The sequence below is a fragment of the Talpa occidentalis genome, unplaced genomic scaffold, assembly GCF_014898055.3.
Source record: "Talpa occidentalis isolate TD23 unplaced genomic scaffold, MPIMG_talOcc4v2.1 talOcc4.9, whole genome shotgun sequence".
Taxonomy (NCBI): domain Eukaryota; kingdom Metazoa; phylum Chordata; class Mammalia; order Eulipotyphla; family Talpidae; genus Talpa; species Talpa occidentalis.
Window position 1 is genome coordinate 44,701,930 of NW_023605305.1, and position 25,185 is coordinate 44,727,114.

Genomic DNA, 25,185 nt, shown 5'->3' on the forward strand with positions numbered 1-25,185 from the left:
ATGGCACAGCAGACCTCTCTGGACTCGCCCGCTGCTCCCCTCAGCAGTGTATTGTAGTCAGTCCTCCTCTTCTGTTCCCCACTCTGTTTCTGGTGAATCCTCTCACCCGTCCCCCCACACCTCTGGCCTGTATCCCAGTTTTTTATATGCATAAACAAATAAATCTTTATAAAAGAAAATGTGTGTACAGTATATATAAATCTGAAAGGCATATTTTAGAGGAAATACCTCTTGTTCCCTTGGGACATGGTCGTTCAACCATCATTCCCCTTTGAGTCTGAGGCCACCTTATTCCCCTCGCATCTAATGCTTCGCAGAATCTCTCTGGCAGGGGAAAAATATTTGTTACAGGAGGAATTTTGGTTGTAGAAACTGCTGGAGGTGGTTTTGTCCCTTTGCCTCCTTCCTGTGATCCAGCTACAGTTGTGCTCATGGGGCCTTTCTGTGAAGTAGTGCTTGTGGTTGATACTGTGGTTTTGAACAGCTCAGCTGAAGAAGTTATTGTCACAGCTGTGGTAGGCACTATGGAAAAAAGATGAGTACGTTAATCACAAACACACAGTCACACTCACACACAGGTAACACATGTATACATGTGTGCAAACACAAACACACATGAACACAACCCCACCCAACCCACTATCCCAAAATTGGCAAAATGAGAATTACTGAGAACATCACCAGGGTGGAAAGAACAAATCTCTTCATTTATTCCATTTATCTATCTTGGTGGCTAAGTGATGGTAGTTGAGGCTTTATTATAGATTTTGCTGTAGGACTCTAATTGTGTTAGGTTTACTTCTCAATGAAATACTGAATGATACAATTTAAATATAATTTGATCAAATATTATCTAACAAGAAATAAATAAGTTTTATATAAAGTTCAAAGTATATATCAAATGTATTAGCACTACTGAGAAATGTGTGAAACTTACTTTCTGATATAAATTAATAGTGCTATAACCAACCAAATTTAACATATCAACAACAGTCTGGCAGCTATAATGCATAACTAAGACAACAGAAAATTTAGTCACCCACTCTACATCTTGCAGTAAAATAAATACTGTGACATCTTTCCACCCAGCAGCCATTCTTGCTTGAGAGATTTTCGAGCATGCCTGATTAGATCCAAACAGAAGATAGGCTTGGCATGCTTGTGCTATTTTAGAAAGGAAACATCTGAGGCTTTGCATCTTTATGTTTGAAAACATAGGTATGTTAAAGCAACTGGTTCTGGTCAGAGGTTATATCACAATCTCTTTTGAAGATAACAGGCTAGAAAAATTATGTCTGATACCAAAGCTACCCTACATACCTTACTGAGCCATAACAGAGATTATGAAAGGAATGACAGGTACCCTACATTTAAAAGTAGAAATTAAAAAGAAATCATGAAAGGTTATTTTTAGTATCCAATGTTACTTTCAAACTTAAACTTTAATTCACTGGATTAAAAAACTAGAGAAATTTTTTTCATTAATTATCATTTAATAAGTTTAAATAACAAAACTTCTGCCAATAAAAGTTTAATCCTGCCATTCAGAATTGATGAGATAATTACACTAAAGTTTTAACCACATTTATAAATCACCGGCTCTTAAAACATGATGGCAACTTTAAATTGAGTACAACAAATTAAAAATAACAATTTTTAAATATCTTATAAAAACATTAACTTATGTTTTTTCTATACATAAGATATAAATCGGAACATAAAACTGATTAGAAAACAAGTTCATACTATCACTGACATGTTCAATATTTTAAGGTCTGATCCATAAATAATTGTTTATAACATTCTATTGGCACAGTATAGTCTAAGTTTATCAGTATCCTAGTTTTTTAGTGACAAACTTCTTGCTATTGATAAGTGCACACTATACACATTTGACATCTTTTTTTTCTCTCTCAAGAGAAATTTCTTAAACATGTGTTTTATTTCCAGGGCATAATTTATTGACCATATGAGAGATGCCTGTGTACATCAGTCAAACATCATGCCTAGCCAGCTGCTGCAGAAACCTATTCAAACCTGTCTATCTTTTTCTGTAAAGCACTTGCCTGACATCTTGTTAAACCTCTGTAATTTTCTTTTGATTACAATGCAGCCAGCCTTTCAGTGCTTTCTCAATTAACATTTGTCAAAAGCATCACAATCTTTTGCAGATGTGTCAAATGACTACAACTGAATCAAATCTTAAAGGGGAATGGAAATCAGAGCAAAATGAGAAAAGGGCAGAGCAAAATGGCTTAGTGCTGCACCATCTTATGTGGCCCCCGACATGGTACTACCTAGTACATATCTAATCATGGAAATATACAATATACCACCAGTGATATGTTAGCTAAACTTCAACAAAGATTCATAATGGGGCCTCCCTGGTGGCGCAGGCGGTTGAGTGCCGCACTACGAAGCTGTCCGCAGACGCTGCAGCGCGGGTTTGATCCCGGCCGGCCGGCGAGAATCCCACATGGTGCAGCAGACCTCTCCTGTCATGCCTGCTGCTCCCCTTAGCAGCGTATTTCGTCAGTCTGCCTGTTCTGTTCCCCGCTCTGTCTCTAGTGAATCCTCTCACCCTCCCACACATCTGGCCTGTACCCCAGTTCATAAATCTTAAAAAAAAAAGATTCATAATGATTGAGTCAAAGTATGTAATAAAATGACCTCTAAAACACAAAATTTCATACAAAACTCTATAGTCTGTTTCTGTGTGTTTTAATAATGTATTCTTACACCTTTTTACATTTTGCTCATGAAACTATGTTTAGAGGAAATCAAATTTTTCAAAGATCAATCAAGTATTGGAATAGTATGAAAATAAACATGAAAGTAAACTTTAAGTGGCAAAATTAAACCCTGTTGGAGGAAAACTAGAATTAAAATTTTGCAAGGTTGATATTTAGCAGGCTCAAGGAAAGCAATTTTTTTCTAAGTTGAAACTAGAAATGCAGAAGTATTTCTAAAAATTAGTATTTCTTTCAATAGGTGAAGAGAGATCACAACAAGGTATCTGATAATGATAAAACTTATCTTTAATCAGCAATTGTTTATAAGACACCATTTTAATCACCATTCATGGGTCACTGGATCATCTTATTTAATTCTTACCACAGCCCCATGATGTAGGTAGATACTATGATTATCTTTCTTTGAAAGATGAGGAAACTGAGCCATGGAGAAGGTGAAGCAATTTGTTCAAGGTCAACTTTTCATACTCTTAAATGCTACATTTTACTTTTATAGATAAAAGTATTTTTATAGACTCTAGAAAAAGTATGGCATCCCCAAAGCAATTTGCCCTTATTTTGGAGCATTTAGCTGGCACTATATTTTGTGTAAATGCCTAAAAGAAGGAAAGATATGGGAAGCTAACATAAGACACTAAAATGATAAACAATAAAAAATTTCTATAATGAAATTTATGGGACACAAAAACATCAAAACTTAAAAATATCCTATAAATGATTACAGAAAATATGAAGATTCACAATAAAATATTTTAAATCCAAACTGTACTTTGCTGGGTTATATCCCAGGGTTATTAGGATTCCATAGCAAGCATGCAGATTAACTGATTAAGCATTCTGCTTACCATATGAGTGCAAAGGCCTAAAATTAAGCCAATAAAATGCTAATAAAGGTATTTAATAGATACCCATGAAGATTTTGACAAACACATACAAAATGGTTACATTTACTATGGTAATGTTTACTGGGAACTTGCAGTTTATTACTACCTTTTTTCTGTATGAAAGTATTTAAGGACAATATTTATGCTAAATACTAGAATTTTCCTCACCCAGGTCTAAGAACTCATCCTTTGTTCACTGAATATACTCCAACTAGAGTGAGTACATAGGTATATAAGGCAAAAATGCATATTCATTAAATTTACCTTTTTATTCAATGTCTGAAAATACTATCTTTTATTGAGCATTCATTATTAGTGGAAAGATGTTTCAAGAAGTAGGTATTCCATGCTAAATACTTCCTAAATAAATAAGCTTAAGCGGTTCTCTTGCAAAAAAATTTTTTTTCTCATATTATTGAAGTATTGTACTTTATAAGCACTCTAATCAAATATTCAGGAACTGTCAAAACCCAAGACAGTATTTTTAGGTAAGATCTGGATATCAAATTTGCAGACAGAATAAGTAAATATAAAGCAATTTAGATTAAAAGAAATAGAAGAGAGTTTAAAAGGGGTTTTTCCTCAGTCCATTCTAGAGAGGGCGAAAGTGAGAGGAAAGACAGACCTAGTTTAAGAAAATGGAGCAAATGAATTATGCATAGATCACAGAGAGCTAAAAATTCAAAGAAAAAGATGTATTTCAAAAACCATGATCAAGTGAAGAAATAATATGCTTGTGCTGTTAGGAGTGAAAAGGCTTGGATATATAAAAGGCTAAAACTATTGAAGTTAATACACTATAAAATAGTACACAATGAAAAAATGAAAGGAATGGTTAATTTTACAGCACAATGTATGCCTTGGCCATATACATCATAGCAAATCCAGTACTTAAGACTTGGTGAACTTTAGCCAAACCACTCAATCACTGATTTATGACAAGCAAAGACCTTATTTCTCTGATTGTTCTGTTCAATCAGTTTCTTGGATCTTGCTTCTGGAAAGCTGACAGTGGCTTATTGGTTTGACCTAAATTTATGGGCCAGGATAGTTCTACAAGACCCATCAACATGCATAAAGATATCAGCACATATCCTGGATAAGAGACAGGAGTCTCTAAAAGCACATGAAGATGAATTATAACTAGAGAGAGAATATGATTCAAACAGCAGCAAGTGAAATTTAGGTCAGATAAAACTTTTTTACAACAAAAGTTTAATATGGGTTCCAATATGAATTTTCACTTTCTAGGAGTAGTTAAGAATCGCTAACTGTTACCAAATATGTCTAAAGTTTTTCATTTTCAAAGATGGTAACTACTCCTTCCAAAAATTATCTAAGACTTATTCATCTGAAATTAATCAAATTATTTACTAGAATATGTCATATGGAAAATGACTTCATTATTCATCTTGTATTTAATAGAACACTTTGTGACAAGTCAACAAGGCAATGATTCTTCGTTAAATTGAACCTGTACTCAATTTTATTCACTATTGTACAGGTATTGTTTGTTTATGAATTTGCATCTTTAAAATGCCTGCCCACGCCCCCCCCCCACCGCCCCATGGAGGGGAAGAGATTTACTATCACCCAAAGTAAACCTCACACTTGTACTGGCAATACAGGTAATAAAACAAGGTTAACACAAAGTTTGATAAAATATCAAATGTTGTCAATTCCTGAAATTTGCCTTTGACAAACCTATAGGATAAAAAAGAAGGATGATACTAACTTTTAGAAAAATAAGAAACATCCCAAATTGCTAGCCACGTGAGAAAAAAGATGCCTAAATTTTAAAATAAATCATACTAAGTTACTATCAACAAAGACTTTATTCCCTGATAGAGCATTTGCTTGGTGAAAACTCAACTCAACAATGGGACATTTTAATTAAAAAAATTCTAGACATACATAAATGAGGCAAGGAGATTTTACATTAAGTCAATATTTCAATATTGATCTTATTTTATGAACAAAAAAATCACATATTTTGGTATTCTCTAATAACTAAAATTAGAAATTCAACTACAAAATGCTTTTTTTGAGGTCCTGATTCTATGATAATATTTAGAATTTAGTAAGTTTATCTTAAAACATGTATAAGAATACATGGCTGTGTTTAAATGTAGGAATGTGTTATTTCTTTAACAGAAGAACATATTAATTTCTGTCCTACCTTTTTGAAGAGATGTTAAATTTTTCTAAAGGGTTTCTGGCTCCTAAAATTTAAGTACCTTAAATCTGAAAATTCTTAGTAACTCAGTAAAATGAATTAAGTCAGATCTTCAAAACATGAATATTACTGTTCAAATAAGTATTTATAATTAATGTAAACAGTACAATAACACAGTAACAAATTACTTTTATCATGAGTTCACATAACTGAACTCACTTGAAAAACTGAAATATATATCCAAAGATTTAACATTGCTTTCTAAAGTAATGATCCTCCACAAAGATGTCTAAAGAGAACACAAATGAAAAAGTGATAGCAGATCTATTTTTATAAAAATCTTCACTTAAAGCATAGTACAATGTGTGACAGTAAAGTCACAGAAATACTGAGCTAAAATCATCATTAATTTATCAGGCAATAAAAATGTATAATTTTGCATGATGCTCTAGGAACATGTTGGATGACTCCCTTCCCTAGCCTAAGAGCAGACGCCAAAACTTAGAACACTTATGCCTGGCATTGCACATCAAGCCTAGCAATTCTCCTAGGACTTCCTAACACACATTTCCCTTAACCACTGGCGCCAAGAAGTTAAAAGGTCTGCACATAGATTGTAATCAATTCAGAAGTCAGGTAGAAAAAAAACACAAGCTAACAGGTTTATAGTTGGTATATTTTTAGCAATGAAAAACGAAAGTGACCAAGGATGCTACATTTTGCAGCCAACATTTAAATAAAGAAATTCAGAAAAAGAAAATGGACAATGTAAGGCTAAACTGTATATATACTATGTGACAACAGGAAATGCCACAACAGTATTATTTTTTGTGCTTGAATTAGGACAAGAAAATAAGTAGGAGGAAAACCCCCCCCCACAAATCTTTTAGAAGTAAGTTGCTCACAAAACACATAAATAGTAGCAAGCAAACAATCTTACCTTGGGCAGGATCAGGTGGACCAAACTCCAGAGAATATCGTAAAATGAAATTATTGTTCCACACGTAGAGTTGGTTATCTCTTGGATTGTAATCCACTGCAGCAATATACTGGTATTGGTTGGGGAACGGGACATCTACATATTCTCCTCGGTTTAATCGGGTATTGTAAATGTAATCGATAGCATTCTTGCCTGTTTCACTTTCATTGTCTTGATAAACGGACCTGACCACATAGAGGACTCCACAGATCATAAAAGCATTTGATGCAGCACGTTTGTCATAGACAGTCTCCCACGTTGCTTCAAATCGAAGAGTGTATGGATTGAGTTGGCTAATAACTATCATTCCATTGTTCTGTTCAGTGGCATAAATGACCCATAAGCCATTTTCATCAACAGCTAGGTCGATATCAGTTTTTCCTCCCCATCTATATGGTGAGGTATCATGATAATTGGCATAGTTAATTATGGCCTCTCCACTCTTAATTCTAGTCCTCAGGTCAAATTTCACAATATTCCTTGTTCTTTCTTTGTTAAAGAAAACAGCACCATCATACACCACAAATCCAGTTCCATCTACTCGGTTTGGGAGTTTGTATGTTGTTGTTTGGCGACTGTTTTGAAAGTCTTCTAGAGAAGCATATTCTATTAAAGTATCAGTACGATACGGAGTCCAGGGCATGAAATAAATTTTATCTGCAGCCTGAAGAGGGTCCTTGCACCAAGCACCTGCCTTCTGTTCAGCTTCATATATACATGGTGAGTCCACAATTGCTTTCAAGGTCCCAGGGCACACAAAAACTAACAGTCATGGAGAAAAGACAAGAATTTAAGCCCAGTTAAAATCTTACTAAGGCAAACTAAAATTTTAATGATCATAAATCAAGACAAGAATAATTTTATCAATAGTCAATTTTACCAAATGCACATTATAGACAAGTGTTAACTCTGTTTTCCTTAAGTTACCGTAACCAATGCGCTAGCATACAAAGTGGCTGGGGTTTATCTTCACAAATACAAACCTAAGGATAAGATCATTCATAATTATGCTGCCAATTTACATTTTTTGCTATGTGTTTCCATCTTATAATTTGGTAATTTAAATTTAAGACTTTTGAGCTTTGTGCACCAGGCACAAAGTACTTTAGTCCAGACTTTGTACCCTTCCTCCCCAGTCCACTTATTAGACCCCCAAAAGCAAAACACTAAAATAAAGAAAACAAAAAACCAACATGACAGTTATTTAAAACTTTTACACAAGTTAGACTGAAAACAAAGGTGCTTCCATTGAAGGAACATAAATATTCGGAAAATGCAATTAAGAACAGAGAAAGTAAATACGAGGAAAGCAGAGATGAAACGACCAGGAGACCCTGTAACCATGGCATGCTATGGAGAGGGTTCTGGAAGCCAGGCAAGATGACACTTTAATAATAAAATATCCAAGGGTGTCAGAAAAAAAAGAGATAAAAGGTGAAAAAGAAACAGAGAAAGGGCATCTTCCCCTCTCCAGCTTCACAATTTTTACCCCATCATCAGATTCAGCAGTCATATAATTTCATTGTAAACAGTAGACTTCTTTATGAGGTGCATTTATGAGATCCTGCTGATATTTTTAATGTCAAGAGTGTTGCAGGGAAAGGGAAGGGAGGAGGTAACATCCATAAGGCACATAACGGGGAGCTGGGGTTCAGACTGTATACATTATTTACCTTTTTGCTCCACTTCTATTTTAAGCATCGGAAGAAAAATAAAAAAAGTGCAAGGAAAAAAGAAAGAAGATTAAAATAAATTGACTATTAGTCTAAGACTGAATTCGTAATAGATGCTAAATATAGGAAGAATAGAGCTGCACTAATTTGGATAAAGAGAAACACACAACAGGAAAACCTAGCAGGAGAAAGATTCTAAAGTTACATAAAAGAACATGGATCAATCATTTTAGTAGATTAAGGAGGCAATACAAATATGTTGGCATGTTGCTTCACTTAGTGTACCTGAATAAATAATGAAACTCTTCACTAATGCATGGTATACATACTCTTGCCTTTCCAAAGTCACTCTGCATTGTTATCAAGTTTTATTTTATATATATAAGCTACCGACACAAATGCATGCATAGGTGTATCATCCCATTTAACTTATCATATGAACACATCAAACTGACTGCATTAGATAAGCATAAAAGGTAAATATAAATATGACAACTCATTTTTGAAGTTTAGGTCAAATTAATGAGTATCAATATAATTACAGTTTAACATTTTTTCAAATATATTTGTTAGAAGAAATAGATACTTATGCATCTCAGTATATATTTCAATTATTTTTCTATTACTGTCTACCTTTAGAAAAATCGATCTTTACATTAAAAAATGCCTCCTCAGGAATATAAAAATCTCCTCCCCCTCCCCAACAGGGATTTTGAAATGTGGGGTAAGGCATGGCTTTTTTTCCCCACTAAAAATTAATAACTTTAGTTATTTAGGTTTATATAATCTTTATATTATAAAATTTTTATTAAATATGCTATCACATATCTCAAAATTCTAATACTAATTCTATTAAAAAAAGTAAGCAAAATACATACAAGGAAAAGCAAGCACAGTAGGCAAGGAGAAAAAGGAAGAAAGAATTGTGGTTAGCTTATTATGACATTGTCTACCATCATCAACTTACACAGAAAGCAAGCTAGCATGCAACAGCAATCATACCAAGCATTCAAAGCAAATACCTTGACTCCACAGACCCCATAAAAGGTAAATGCTTTCATAAAACAAACCTGATTAGTAGAGTTATATAAGAAAAAAAATCCTCCCTCCAAGAAGTTTGAAGAAATACATTATACAGTAAGGAAGGGTGCTACGTAAGATTTTTGCCAGTAAATAGTATGCAAATAATTACAAACCATAAAACACTATTTTAAATTGTATGTAGACTATGAAGTATGTTGCCTGAATTTCATAAAGTGACCAGATTAATGTCTGTGCTTCTCCCTCTTCCCTTATTAAAATTCATTAGGGTGTGCTAATACTATATCTCCAAACTGATTACTCAAAGATACTGTAGTTGCACATTTCATTAAGATGTCGCAGCTTGATTAATTTTTAAAAATCACATAATTCATCAAGATTAAATACTGACCTCCTGAAATACCTTAGGGAAAAACATTATCACACAAATATTTTTGCCATAGGAACAGCATATAACCTCCTGCATTAAGTCACACCACCACCCCCATCCAACATGGTCTATTCAACCACTTTCAGGAAACATACTTGCTCTATAATGTGTGATTCTGACTACATCCAGCAAAAAGAAGAAATTCAATGTACTGACATGAAAAAATTCTTGTTTATAAACCACTGGTCCTAAAATTAACTCCTCAGTGAGGAGCAGTATTATACCTGCTTAGATCAATAACGAAAGGGCATTGGTGGAAAAATGAGGATAAGAGAAATCATTAGTATGGTGACTGCCCAAACTGTATTTCTATATGGTTGTATTTTTATTTTAGGGAGGGAAAGGATGATTTTACTAAAATAAATCAATCAAATGTAAATGATGGGAATAATACATTTTGAAATGCTACTCATTGAAAATGGAACTTAAAAACAAGTCCAATAAAGGATGCAGAAAATACATTTTATTTTTCATTAACTGAAAATGGTTGGGGGTTTTATTATCCAATACACTAAAGTGATTGTGCAGTTACTGAGCAAAATATTAAATAGGGAGGTCCTTATTTGTTTGTGATTTAACTGGTATCACCTACATTAAATAAAATAAATATAAATTGTGTGGAAATTATAATTCTAATAAAAACTAAAAAGTAACACCCAATATAAAAAATTAAATGAACTCTCTGATGGATATAAATATTCAAAAGAGTTTACATTATGATTTTTATGAAAAACCAAAGGCAGATATAGGTATCAAGTCATTCAAACTTCTACAAACCCAGAATACAAAAAATATAATAAAATGAATGAAATTAGCATTCTTTCAAACATGCCAACTATTTACTGCAACTTGTCTTAAGAGACTTTACATTTACTATTCTATAGACCAAACATAAGTACATGACTACTAACGTCAGTGGAGAACTATATGAATATGCAAGACAAGAAATTGACTCAAACAAACTACAGCCTACATACTCTGTATCTGAAGTGACACACTATTTCATTTTGAATAAGATAATCTTTATTTATAGTAATGGTTTCATCAATAAGAATGGTCATTTTTCCCCTCATCAAATTAAATTTACTAAAATTATTGTATAATTTTTATAAATTTATGATAATTTGAAATAAGAGGTTACAAAAACCAGAACCAAATTTTGCCTGTAGGATAGGAAGTTCCAATCTTATCACTCTCCTTTATTCTACAAAGCCTTATGACTTCTTTTAAGTGTACATATTCAAATTACTAAAATTTCTGTTAATAATAAAGGATGTAGGATGCCTTGTTCACATATACTAGTGACACAAACATTATCTGGGCAAGTATAAATATCACATTTAATACATGTGCCCTGTCTATAAACATTAAAAGTAAAACAAACAACAGCATTTCTAATGGACTCTACTGAGCAAAATTATTATATCTTTTCAATAATCATGGAAAGTTTCTGAAATTGTTCAAAACAAGAGGAAACTGTTTGGGATATAGAAGCTTCTGGATAAATTGCTCTGGGTTGAAATGGCATCAAGACAGGTAGCAAGATACATAAATATTATCTGATGGTGCAATTTTTACCAACTAAGTGTAAAAGGCATATGCAAGTGTTACTAAATACATAAACACTATTAAACAAGGGAAAAGTAAAACTAGAGGCTTAAAACCAAAGCAAGTATAAGGGATGGGTATCATGAACAGGAGTACAAAGAAATAAAAAAAGAGGTAAATGGAGTAACGGATAAGGAAGCATTCAATCCTACTGATCAGAACAATCTATAAGATCCTCTTTTAAATTTTAATTAGTAAAAATCATGTAATTTATAGTGTGTCACTACTGTACAGTATATAGGAATTATTATTACTTGTATAATTTAACAAGGAGTAGTTTTAAAAAGCCATAGACTTATTTCTGCCTCGTGCAAACATCTAGAAAGGTAACAGGAAATTAATTACTGGGTTTTTTCTTTCGTTGTTAAGGACAAAAACTAAAAAGAACAAATACTTCTCTGAGTATAGCTATTTGCAAGTTTAGTGCACAATGTACAAAACTTCTGGAGAACTGAAAAAGTAAAATTTTGAAAGTTAGATGTTCCAGAAGATATCCACATATTTCTTTCTTAAACAGCACAAGAAATAACTTATTAAGTCTGAAAATAATATTTCTTAACACTGTTCTTGGTCTATAGACTAGGTTACAGGCACTGGTTCCTGAAAGATACAATTCTTGGCAGCTCTGCCTGATTCCTCCCTTTGGGAATGGATGCTGTATTCCTTTTCTAATTTGAGGACAGAAACCACGCTAAATTCAGGTGAAAGTGATTTTACGGAACAAAATTTTCGTTAGCTTAAAAGAATACAATGTTCCTCTAGTGGCACTCGAAGAGTGATTATGTAAGCCACCAACACTACACACAGGAGAAATGATATAATATCAGTGCACTCAGTAGGTTTCCAATCCTACAAATGGTATAGAAAATACTGAAAAAACATAAAAAAGCATCCATTTCACCGGAACTCTACAGAGCAAGGATAAAAAAGAAAAGATAATCTGTGTTTGGCCTTTAACTGATCCTCCACAAAAAGCCAATTTATGAAAACTATGGGCAGAGAGAGAGAGAGACAGTGCCTTCACAGGTTAGGTAAGAATGTATTACTACCATATTGGATATATATCTATAAAAATTCATCCTTCTGGTTTTAGAGATATTGATACTCTGGACATAGGATTCTATCAAAACAAGAGCTCTTTTGAGGTTCTGGAAAAAGCAAATTCATTATTTAGTAAATCCATTTTTTTAAGAGGGGTGTACAATAACTCTTAAATTAATAAAACTGACACCAAACGAGTTTTAATTCAAATGCCTAGGAATTAAAGAGACGTGGCACATTTCTTTTTAATTTAAAAAGATAAGAACACTATCATAAAAACTAGCTTATGAAAATTGGAAAACATACTAAAACTTTCAGTTTCTAAACTTTTTTTTTAAATTCAAAGTATAGAATACAATTTAGAAGTATGAACTGAGAATAGGAGGAAAACTACACAGAATTAGAACATAGATTGAAGCTTAATTATAAAATTTCCAAATGAATTTTAAGTATCACTCTAGAGGATCTTACAAAAATGAATGTTGCAAAATTTAAAATAGAAGTATATATAAGATTCTGGTATATTTTATTTATTGTAAAACTTCACCACTGAATCTGGTAAAGAAATGCTCCCTTTGGGACCAAAACCACTGGCCTCAGTTACTGTAATGGTAGCTTTTACCAGGCACTAAAGTTACCACAGCAGCAGGTAGCCATTCAAGTAGCTCACGATTAAAACTGAAGTCAATTCCTTCTTTAGAAAACTGTGAGCCAAACCAATTTGTCAGCAACTGGTATTGGGCAAAAGTACAGATTTCTATCTGCCCTATTGAATAGCTAATTCAAGTTTGTTTTCTGGAAAAACACTAGCCTTAAAAGCCAAACACTTAAGAACACAGACAGACACTTGGCCAGCATCACACTATGGCTTCCTTCCACACTTCATGAAGCTAATTGGAGGCTCAAGTCTGTTAGTGCTCTGCATGCATAATGGTTTGTAGGCCATAAACATATGCTTCTTTCACATGTGTAGTCTTTCAGCATCAATGAGGAATGCTGGAGAAAGAGAAAAATATAAACTTCATACTTACTGTAAGGGACACATTCATACTGGACTTCAAGATATTTGTATGTTCCAGGACATGGATCAGGAAATACATCTGACCCAGTAACTACTATACATTGTGTTCGGTTGTTGCACCTGGAAAAGAAATCAAATCTGGGTAACATACCATTTATTTTTACTATATAAACATTACAGAGTTGATTCATACTTTCTTCAAGAAAGTAGTATATAATATTAAAAACTCAACTGATTTAGATCGCTCTATGTTATTAAAGCAACAAAAGTCTATTTTCTTTATGTTGTACTATTTCTGTGTTATGGGTTACACTAAATATTAACTCCAAGTAAAAAGAAAATAGCTATCAGTTCTCTTATTCATTTTAATTGGAATTTTTGCCATATGCATATGCAACACAAAACTTACCAGTATACTAACCATACTTAAGAAATGGAAATGGTGTTGTGACTAAAGAGAAAAAGAATCTTAAATTTAATAGCTTGGAAGTTTTGATAATGTATTAACACAAAGGTGGAGTCAGGTTTTTAAGCTTCTCCTCTAAATCAGATTTGTGTTTTCTACTATAAGTAATATGGACAGCTTGAATTCTAGATACTATATTAACAGGTCACACCTTCCCTCCTATGGCCTGCATGAACAATGAATGCATTTAAAGCATTCAGCACAGTGCCTGGCTAAACGTCCAAGCATTTTTGTTAGTCTTGCTATTTTCATAGATCAATGCATTTATTCTATCAGTATGGTATGACTATGAGCCTCAGTTGTTCTACATTAGTACCCTAAAATACGACATTAAAATGAATGACACTAACATAATGCTTAGAATGCCCTATGTATTACTACTGTCAGAAACATATCAAGATTATTAGAATGAAGGCAGAATTCCAGGCAAGATAATATTTAATTTCTATGAATTTGTACAAATATCTTTCTGTAAGTTCTGTAAAGGCAAGAGCCATTTTCTTTATAATGTGCCTTTCTAACAACCCAATGGAATATAAACTTTGCAGGATTTTATTAGTACATAAATACTAATACACAAATCAAGAGGTAGTACATAAATTTAAGAAGGCTAAGAAAACAGAAAAAGAGCATTATAGTTAAATTCATTTAAAAATTTGAATACAAGATAGTCTATCAGGTATGGAAAAGATGGACTATAAAATAGCAAAAGAAAGAAGGAAAAGCAGCCCAATTTGAAGTACAACTACCTAAGGAGACAGTGGAAGGAGAATCACGTTAAAGAGGGGATAACTTACCATGATTGATCTGTAATACCATATGCATATTTTAAAAAATAGCATACAAAATAATTTTCAAGAGCATGGATAATGTAAATGTTGTAGTGTCACATTCTTACACATCATGTTTTTCTCTCATTCTGTATTTCTCTTAAACTGGGTCAATCATTTGAAGAAATTTCCTTATGGTTCTCCATTAAGTGTAAATGAATTATTTTAACATTAATCATAGAACCACTTTTATATCCTATCATTTTAAAAATAGGTGGATTTACTATTTCTCAATAGGTCAATATATGTTTCAAATAATGCTATACTTTCTTAAATTTGCAGCAAAAAGAGAGTTCTATTTAAGTTTCTTGATCTCCCAGAAATTCTCAACCACTAATCAGTTCCCACTGAAAACAAAAGCCCTTTTATATCCTTCCTTGTATTTATTCATACCTACAAGGGTGCTCCCTTTATTTCATCCTGGTACCTTTCAGAAACAAAGAAATCTTCACTTCTGTGATATACCTTTTATACTATACTCACTTTGTATATACTTTGCAGTCACAACAAAAACTCTGCCATGCTTCAAATGGTTTTAATATGTATCAACAATGTATTCATGATTGAAATTACATGAAATAACAATCTGATTTATGAGTAAGTTTTTCATATACTTCATCATATCACTAATTCAGGAATAAGTGGGAAAGAAAGGGAACTGAATTCAAGGTTGAAATGGATGGAGAGAGTTAAGTACTTTTGACCAAAGTGAAGGAGGCTCTAGCTCAGAGGATTTAAGAATTTATATATTTTTTCAAAATAAAGAATATACTGAAAATTATTTAATTTTTCCACTGGAAGATTAGATGAATAAATGGCTTTAAATAAGTATTTAAAATATATTTCATTTTATATTTTTCAATGTCACCATATGTTTCCAAGATGCATACAATTATATATGTAAGCATTCTTGCTGTCATTACACTTGCTTTCTTAAAGACCATTGCCATAAAATAAAAAAAAAATTGCTCATATTTATTTTATTCTCAACAACTTTGTATTATGCATCTGACCAGAATTTTAAGACTTCAAAATTATTTAAAAATAATGACCATAACTTATATCAACCACATAATTTTTATTACTTTTAGTAATCATATTGCACAAAATTTTTTACTTTTGACAGCAAAAATTATAAATTCTAGGTCTACAGTCTTAAATAAAATAGAAGAGGACTCAATGGAGTTCCTACAAATAAAATCATATAGATTTCTTGAATTCATGATGTTCCACGATATTAAATATTCCTTTTCTGCAAGGGTAAGAAATTAATCTTGAGAAAAATTATAGAATTGGGGGGCTAAAATAAGAAACAGCTAACAAGAAGGGGAAAACAATTTTGAAAAGCATAATAATATTAGATTTGCATACCAGCGTTTTGATTCATAAAAAAGAAAAACTAAGCTTTTAGAGGACCAACTGATGAGAACAAAAACATAGACTATGTACATTCCTTTATGAATGGATCAAGTAGTCCTTGGTTTCCAAATACAGTAAATGTGGGGACACAAGGGTGGAAGAGGAAATACCCAATGTGACCTGTTAGTACTAAGATGAGTCTGAAAATACCTGTACCAATACAAACTAATATGGTAAAATTATAAGCTAGTATCATTTAAGAATAGTGAAAACAATTTGCAACAGAAGCAAAATAAATTCTTTGAACTGCATTGCTTCAAGTTTTATTTTAATGAAAATGAAAAGGCACAGCTAAGTCAAGGAAAGGCATTTGTATTTTCAGCCTTGGGCATAGTTCCTGCTATGATTTTCTCTCTCTTCACCCAACAGCAAAAGATTTATCAGTAAAGATTTGATTCTATTTAATTGTCTTAACAATCAAAGCATCAGTGTTTTTTGGTAGTACATGGATTCATTATGTCAAACTACACTTTTCTCAGATGTTACGCATGAAAATTGAATGAGTGAAAACAAGACAGAAAAGAATGAGGGCTTTTAAATGAGTAAAGCTATGATCAAAATTTGAAGGAAATATATTTGTTGTTCATTTGCAATAAAAATGCATACTAGATATATCTTAAACACCTTAACTTTTAAATAACTGATATTACTTTTTACATTTGTGAATATGCACAGATGAGTGAGGACAGTTAAGGCACTGGTTCTCACAATGCGCTCCCTAAACTAAAGGCTAATTATTATTTCACATCACTGGATTAAAATCAGTATCAAAATATGACCGATATACTTTCTATACATTGCCTTAGGTTGCAACTTCTTATCTCATTAATAGTTCTACTAATTTTCTTGAATCTAAATATATAAAGCATGTCAAACATCCTAAAATTCCAAATGTAACTAAAATAAATTAAAAAATAAATGTTCTGTAACATTAAGCTCAAATATCAGAATAAAAGTCTTATTTGTGACATAAACCTTCATAAAACTTACACCATGAACCAAAACAAAAAAGATATTAAATCCTGCTTTACAGGCCATAAAGTTGCTTTAAATGTAACAAAAATCTGGAATTTAAAAAATTATTTTAAAACTCCTTTCTAAGGGGGAGAAAGTCTATTCAGGAATAAAAACCATAGTATGTCTCAAAAAGGATAATAAAATTGAATATTTTGAAGCTCATAGTTTATAAATTTATTTCTGATGCATAAGGGAACACTAACATATGTATATATGAGCAAAATTAAAAGTATAATATTTAAGGACAGTAAAGCTGTCAGAATTTACACAAAGAAGAAAAAAATAAAGATTATTGTTTAAAAGCAGAGGCTTTAGAATTAAGTTCCAGCTCGGCTGACACTTAACTGTGTGTGCATAAACAATGTATTGAGCCTTTCAAATTTAGCTTTCTCATCTGTAAAGCATAATACCTTATTTTAGAAGTTTGTCTTTATTGTTAAATGGGATAATTCAGGCAAAATCTTTGCAAATACACCAACAAATATGAATTACTGCCAACAACAAAAGCATTAACAATAGTAAGTAGTCCCTTACATAAAATGGACATGGATTTGCAAACCTTAACTGCACAGCATGTTTTATTCCAAAGTAGTCCCTACACTGTGCATGACTTCCTGTGTATAGCTTTAAACACAGGCCGAACTATTCATGCAAATTTGTTTCCTTTCCAACGCTAATCTTGAATTGTACAATGCCCAACAAATTGCTTTTACTCTTCTTTTGATTATCTTATGCTCATTATTACACTTTACCAAGTGCAAAGTATGGAGATGAGATTCCATGTGTAATCTATTGTGAGAGGTGTTTTAATCAATAGTCTTGTTCTGCTGATTAAGCAGGGGCTTCTGTTTTGGCAAGATAACATTAGTTTCTCCAGTCATGCTCCAAAAACCATTGGGAATCTTCAGCAGATCATTAGATATGCTACAATAAAGCTTTGGTACATTCTCTTTTCTTCCTTAAATTACTTCTTCACTGTCCCATCATTCCTCGTCTCGATGGCACTGCATTATTATTGCATCTCCCCTGAAACTTGCACTAGAGCTATGTCTCCGGGCCATAGGATGCCATTTTCAATTGAAGCTTCTGCTTGAAAATATAAATTAAGAAAATTTCATTATCTCCTGCCAGGGGCCATTATTCACCACAGTACTAAGGAAGATTAAAAATGCAAAATCTACCGACTTGAACAAATACTCTAGCTTTCAACAGAAATGTTGAGCATATCATGACAGAAACTAAAAATTAAAGTTTGCTGAAATTTGGAGTCCTCTAGAATTAGTCCCATTCTGAGTCTATATGTTCAGTGATAATTGCTTCAACAATCTCAGTCTCTTAGAGGAATCTTTTATTTTTTAAATTCAATTATAAATTATCAGCAATATTACATCTGTTTTCTGAATTACCTTCTGTCTTTGTTAAAACTGCTCACTTTTTTGGAAATGAAATAAAAATTTTCAAGATACTAGAATATCGTGTAATGATACTCCTTTCTAAAATGCCAACCATAAGCAGAAAATTCACAGGAGTATCCTGGAAGATTTTAAGCTACATCCACAGGCACATTACATATTCTAAATGAAAAGAATATCTACAGTTGATTTATTGTAAATGAATCTGTTCTCTAATTAATAGAATAGAAGTGATATTCATTCTTGAGTCTCAATTACTTAAAAAAAAAAGCATGTTATAAGCAAATTTCATTCAAGTGCCTAAGCTTTAAAAATTTTATAAACTTTACCACAAAAGACAAAAAATAAAGGGAATATGGAAAAAGTAAATTGTTAACCTATAAATTCTTACTGGAGGTGTTTATAAGCCTGGCACATAACAGAAGTTTAGTAATTGTGTTTGAATGAATGAAATAATGATGAATGGTTAACCTGGCTATTTCAGCTCATAAATAAACACAGTTAGGAGAAAATAAATACCAGACATCCAATTCTGCTTCAATCAGCAGTACCTGATTCATAGAGAACTCTGTCAATTTGGACATAGTTTTGTACCATGAAAATCAATAATACAACACTTGGGAGGTAGATCTATTTAAGGGGAAGTAGGAAAAAGAAAGTAAACTTCAGCTTCCAAAACATTTCTTCATATGCCAACAATTCCTAGGAACCTAGTACTCTAGGTGCTAGAATCCCTGTACATTTCAGTCAGAATTTGGAATACGTTTTATACCTATAGTAGATGACCTTACAACATGAACAGGTAGATTCCATTGCAAATAGATTTGCTGAAGCAAAGTAATCAAATAAACCCAGGGGGTGAAAAGAAGTTGCTCTCCAAGATGCAAGGTTACAATCATCCTCACAGATCAAAGAGGGAAATAGAGTTGAATGTTAAATCAAACCTTTTTTTTTTTGGTATAATGAAATGCTCTTTTATCATTTAAACTTCTATTCTGCAGAGCTAAGGAAAGTGAGTCCTGCTTTCTTTAAATATTTATTAATGATGATTTGTAAGTCTAACTAATTGCTAGGTAAACATAACATTAGGAAGCTAAATGGTGTGTAATTAATATGGTAAAAAAGAGGTGTTCTATAGTAATGTTCCCATTTGTCACATAACTGTGTTCTCATAATTTATTTAATAATTTTTTGCAGTCTAGAAGATTTCTATCCATCATATTATATTTAGTTTTTTTAGGCAAGTTAGAATATCATACTGTAAGCATCACAGAATATTATATGTAAAGTGTTTGAAATCATTGAAGTAAAGGTGGATTACTGAAATCAAGTTACTAATCTCAAGGAAAATATGCTAGAATATCGTACTTTGTGGATACATAATTTGAAAAAAAGATCTAGCATTTCTAATTGTTTTCTATATACCAGTATTTTCAAAAATTTTAAATATAATACTTTTTTTTTTTTTTTTTTTTTTTTGGTGGGATCCTCGCCGGTGGCCAGGGAACAAACCGGCGCTGCAGAGGCTGTGGGCAGCCTCGCAGCCCAGCGCTCAACCACTGCGCCACCAGGGGAGGCCCTATAATACTGGGTTTTTATAAAGTACATCTTAACATTTATAATTATATTTGAATAAAGTAAATAAGGGCCAACTGATCACTTAAAAATATATTTCTGTCCTATCTATATATAAACAAACACAAATATATCTGGCTAAAAAAGTGTCTAGCATGCAACAGAAACAAAGTCAATAAATGAACAAAAATCAGGCAACCTGTATCAGCAGTTCAACAAAAACTTGATGGGAAAACACTTTTATTAAGCTTTTATCCAAAAGGCTGCTATCCCATTTATCAGTATGTTAAAACTGGAAGTTCAAAAAGCTACAGCCTCCACAATCATTTTGTATGAGTAAAGTATTGTGAGAAGAATTTATATTTACCATTAATTTGCATCTCAGAAACAATAATTTTCCTCAGAAATTCTACATTAATTACTAAAATAAGCACTTTGAAAAGGCAATGCTGGTTTGCTAGAAACAACTTTTTATGTATTAGAAACCTTTGAAATTCCTTGCAGTTTTTACTGGACCTTGGGGTCAGTTTAATGCAAATTAGGCTTGACTCACTCAGAGCCTTATTAATCCAGTACAAAATCTCTTGTTTGCAGAAATGCACATTCAACATAAATGTGCTTGCTTTTATTAGCAAAATAAGAAGTATTTATTTACAAAGCATGCCACTGAGACTAAGTTTCATTCACAGGGTCATCAGGTCTAACTACTTAATGAAAGGAACAAGGTAATTTAAGTGGGGATAAAAACTATAAAATTTGAAATATTTAAAAAATATTGCTTCTGTGTCCAAATTTCCAAGACCTCTGCTTTTAATAATTCAAAAAATTATTATGACCTGTATCAATTAGGAGCAATTATTTATAAAAATGTTAACCTACAACAGTTTGCACTTGCAGAAACTACCACATTTTTAACAAGGGAAATGGGAAATCGCTATGGGATGCCCTAGTTAGATTAAATTAGCAAGAAACTTGTTACCAGACCATATAAAAGACACATCGTAATAAGACATGACCTTGCAGAGCCTTGGAGCCAATCTGTGATGTTTTTCCTTCCTATAACCCTTGCTAATTATCTGCAAAGTTACAGACCCTTTTGTCGTGGGTTATTTTTCTTGAAATTGTGAGGGGATTTTTGGTTTCTAAATATTTAATTAGTCTTGTTATGATATGAGAATTGTTGCACATGCCAAGCATTTCGATTCTTATACTCTCTTCCTTCTAATTATCCTCAGATTTAGATTGGTCATCCCAAATCTTTTTCCTTTTGTAATTATTTACTTCTCAAAGATCATTCAGCAAAGAAATATTTTCACCCTTATGGCTCTTCTTTTCCACAAATGGCTTTTCTGGTCCGTTAATTACCCGCTCAGAGGATTAGAGTTTGAAATAATGCAAAAGAACTTACAACTAAAAGGAGTTTTAGAGGGCAAAACTGAGTAAATTAGATTTCCGTTGCTATTTTAAATTCACCTTAAAGATTACTCCCTTGTTTTGGATATGATTTTGATAAACAGGAAAATTATGCCATAAATATTTTTTAAATCCCAAATTGCCTGACGGAGTGTCATTTGGTTAGTATTGTAAATCTCCATATATATAAAGCGAATGGATTTCTTGTCCAATTGATATCTAACCTAATTTCCTCTATTCAAGGTTTCATACTTTGTAACAGCACAGCAACAACTGTTCACAGAACTTCCTATACAAATCAAACTGAAAGCATAGAAATAAAAGCTTAAAACTTTTTGGTAGTATAGCCTCCCACATCCCCCCATCTATGCAAAACTATGACAAAATAAAACTACTTGTTGAATTATTTAATCAATTTGAAGTTTTACATTTTAATTAAATTAAATAAGCATAACAATTTTAAGTGCTTAGTTTTCTTTTATTAAGAGGCAAGAACACACTTTACCCAAAGTGAGTACTTTTGGTACTAAAACCTTTCATAACTAGCAGGACTATTATTGCCTTATCAAACTTATTTTTTCATCTAAATACACTTTTTTATTATTGTTTTTATTTTAAAGTAATTCGTTTTCCTCATGGAACTTAGAAAATTGTTAAGTAATAAAATGTGTTATATTCACAGACAAATATGTAGGAATGCCTTGTGTAAAGGAGAAGTAAGCATGTTTATAATAATATAAACATCTTAATAATATAAACAGAATTAACAGATTAATGATGGGACTCAAGGAAATACACAGAGTTAATATTTCTTCAAAGGGTCAACTAAGTGAAAACACAATCTGAAAACAAAATGCTATCTGATAATTCTGAAAGCCATGAATCTTTTCCATTAGCTACCTAGTTTTAACTTTGTGCCCCCAACAAATCTGTTATCTATGCTTCCCTTACATTGTTCTTCATAACCTAGAAAGATGGATTTAAACTGAATTCAGACAGAAATTACTATCAGTGTACACATCTTGAACTATTTCTTCCTTAATGTGAAGATCTATTTGAAACATATTATGTCTCTGAGGTAGAGCATTTTCAGAGCTTATGTCGCTAGGCTATTTTTCTGAGGACAGTCTTTCAGCATTCAGTGGTGCCCTTTCTACAGATACCTAGGACTAGCAACTCCTCATTGTATACTTGGATAAGAGAGAGAAGCACACACTTACAGTCCCATCAGTCAAGAGGAGGTACAAAGAAAGTCAACACATAAACTATGCAAGCAAAATGGTATTCAGTTCTTTTGATTACCCAAACCTGAAGTGATCGATGTCTTTTCCCTATGGCAGGAACTGTCTATGTAATTATTTTGGCAATTAATTATAATTTTCTTTGTGGCACATCTATATTTTGCATTTTAGTTGTCATTAAGCTCACCAAATAGCCTCTCTGTTTAGAATGAAGCTATAAATTCCTTGTTTTTGTTTATATTCTTTTCTAAATACTAGTAAATACTGCTGGGTACTTTACGATAGAGGTCTATACAGTGAACGTTCAGGAAGGATGCTAGTTTTATATATCCAGTCGGATATTGGTAGCTTCTTTAAAATTCATTAGAATTACTAGTCCTGTTCACTGTAAAAAGTGCTCCCTCAATGAACACTTTCTAAATTGGAATTCACCTTCTTCTATATTTTAGTCAGGAATTTTCACAAAAGGAACAACTCAAAATATCCTGTTGATAAATACTAGTTATGTCCTTTATAAAAACTGCAGAAATCTTGTATAGATGTTTACCTAACTCTTCTGTAAGACAAGAGCTGAAAAACAAAAAAGACAGAAAGCTGGAACCACAGACTCTTGGGTCATACCTAGTAGTAGTAAGAGCAGGTGTGGAAGGCTAAAACAATCCTTAATACTCATAATCTGAATATAAATAATCAAATTCACCAGAGATTTATAAAGAGATGGATACTTTGTGGTTCATACTCACTCAAAATTAATGGAGTCTCACCTGACTGATAAATACATGGCAAATTTCACTGGCTTACTTCTGATAAATCAGAACTGATCTTTAATTATGACAAAATATTCATAATCTAATCCTTTTATCAAATTGACTATCACTTTAGGAGTCTCATGTGTTTTCACAATTAAAAACCCCATGTTAGCTGTATATAATAAGACATTACATTTGATGCAAATCCGTTTCTATTGAAGTAAGTGCCAAGCTGACAGCAGGAAGTAGCTGATAACGAAGCAACAAGGTATTGCTGATAGCATTCTGGATAACTTAACACTCACTCATAAGCATTCAGGTTTCAGTATCTTACAAAGTATGCTTTAAAAAAAAACACAGAGATGAAGGAAAAGTGTCCTCTTACTATATCCCAGTCACAAAAGCAAAAAATTATCCTTAAAAAGATAGATGGATACATAGGTAGGAAGGAAGGGAAGCAGGAAGGGAAAAAAGAGAGGGAGGGAGAATGGAAGGAAAATTTTACATCCACCTGTGATTCTGGCACTGAAAACAGCACCCAAAGACACTATCAGTTGCTATTCTAGGTATAGAAATATTTGCAGTTCTGGAAGCATAGTAATACACTAAATGTACCACATTCGGGCAATATTTATGCAAAAAATAATAAATGAATATAAATTTATATATTACTGTCCTGTTATAAAAGGAGCAAATGCATTATATATGAAGGGCTTACCACCCTAAGTGATATTTTCCATATTGACATTAGGATTTAAGCAATTTTTTATTTTTATTTTATTTTTTTAAAGATTTATTTACTTATGCATACAAGAGCTGGGGTGCAGTCCAGAGGTGCAGTGGGTGAGAGGATTCACCAGAGACAGAACGGGGAGCAGAACAAGTGGACTGACTGAAATGCACTGCTGAGAGGAGCAACAGGCAAAACAGGAGAGGTCTGCTGCGCCCTAAGAGTTAGTTCCCTGGCCAGCCAGGGGATCGGACTCTTGCTGCAGTGGCTGCCCAGAGCTTGATAGTGCTGAGACTTAATCCCTTGCACCACCAGGGAGGCCCTCAATTTTTTAAATATAGTAGTTTTATAGTACTCTTACATAACTGTGAGAAATATAAGAACAAAAATCTATAAAAGGTCTTTCCTCTTTAGCCTAAATACAAGAGAATTCTCAATGCCCAAAAGGAAGTAGAAAGTAAGGCAGCACATTATAGAAAAAAATTTCAAAGGATGAGGACAGAAGTCATAACAGATCTCCTCAGTATTCCCTCAACATTCATTATATTATTTTCCCTTCTTCATCCATGTTTGCAAATTTACTGTGCTGAAAGATTTGGTATTATAGTAATTTCTGTTCATAATTCATCTTCTTCACCAGACTGCATCTTTAAGGGGTTAGTTTTAAGAATCTCTGAATCACAAGCAGTTCATAATGTTGTTCCTTATCCTAAAATGTATTAATTCC

At 32.6% G+C, this 25,185-nt stretch overlaps 1 protein-coding gene across 17 annotated transcripts in view; it reads right to left on the bottom strand.

Annotated features, from left to right (window-relative positions):
- ADGRL2 (adhesion G protein-coupled receptor L2) overlaps positions 1 to 25,185 on the bottom strand; it is a 594,604-nt gene that overhangs the window by 39,857 nt on the left and 529,562 nt on the right. For all 17 annotated transcript variants that reach the window (XM_054691650.1, XM_054691649.1, XM_037501143.2 and 14 more), the window contains 3 exons: positions 13,617 to 13,726; positions 6,754 to 7,554; positions 229 to 522 (listed from right to left, as the gene is read on the bottom strand). In XM_054691650.1, coding sequence (XP_054547625.1) covers positions 229 to 522; positions 6,754 to 7,554; positions 13,617 to 13,726 — 1,205 coding nt within the window. The remainder of the gene's footprint in view (positions 1 to 228; positions 523 to 6,753; positions 7,555 to 13,616; positions 13,727 to 25,185) is intronic.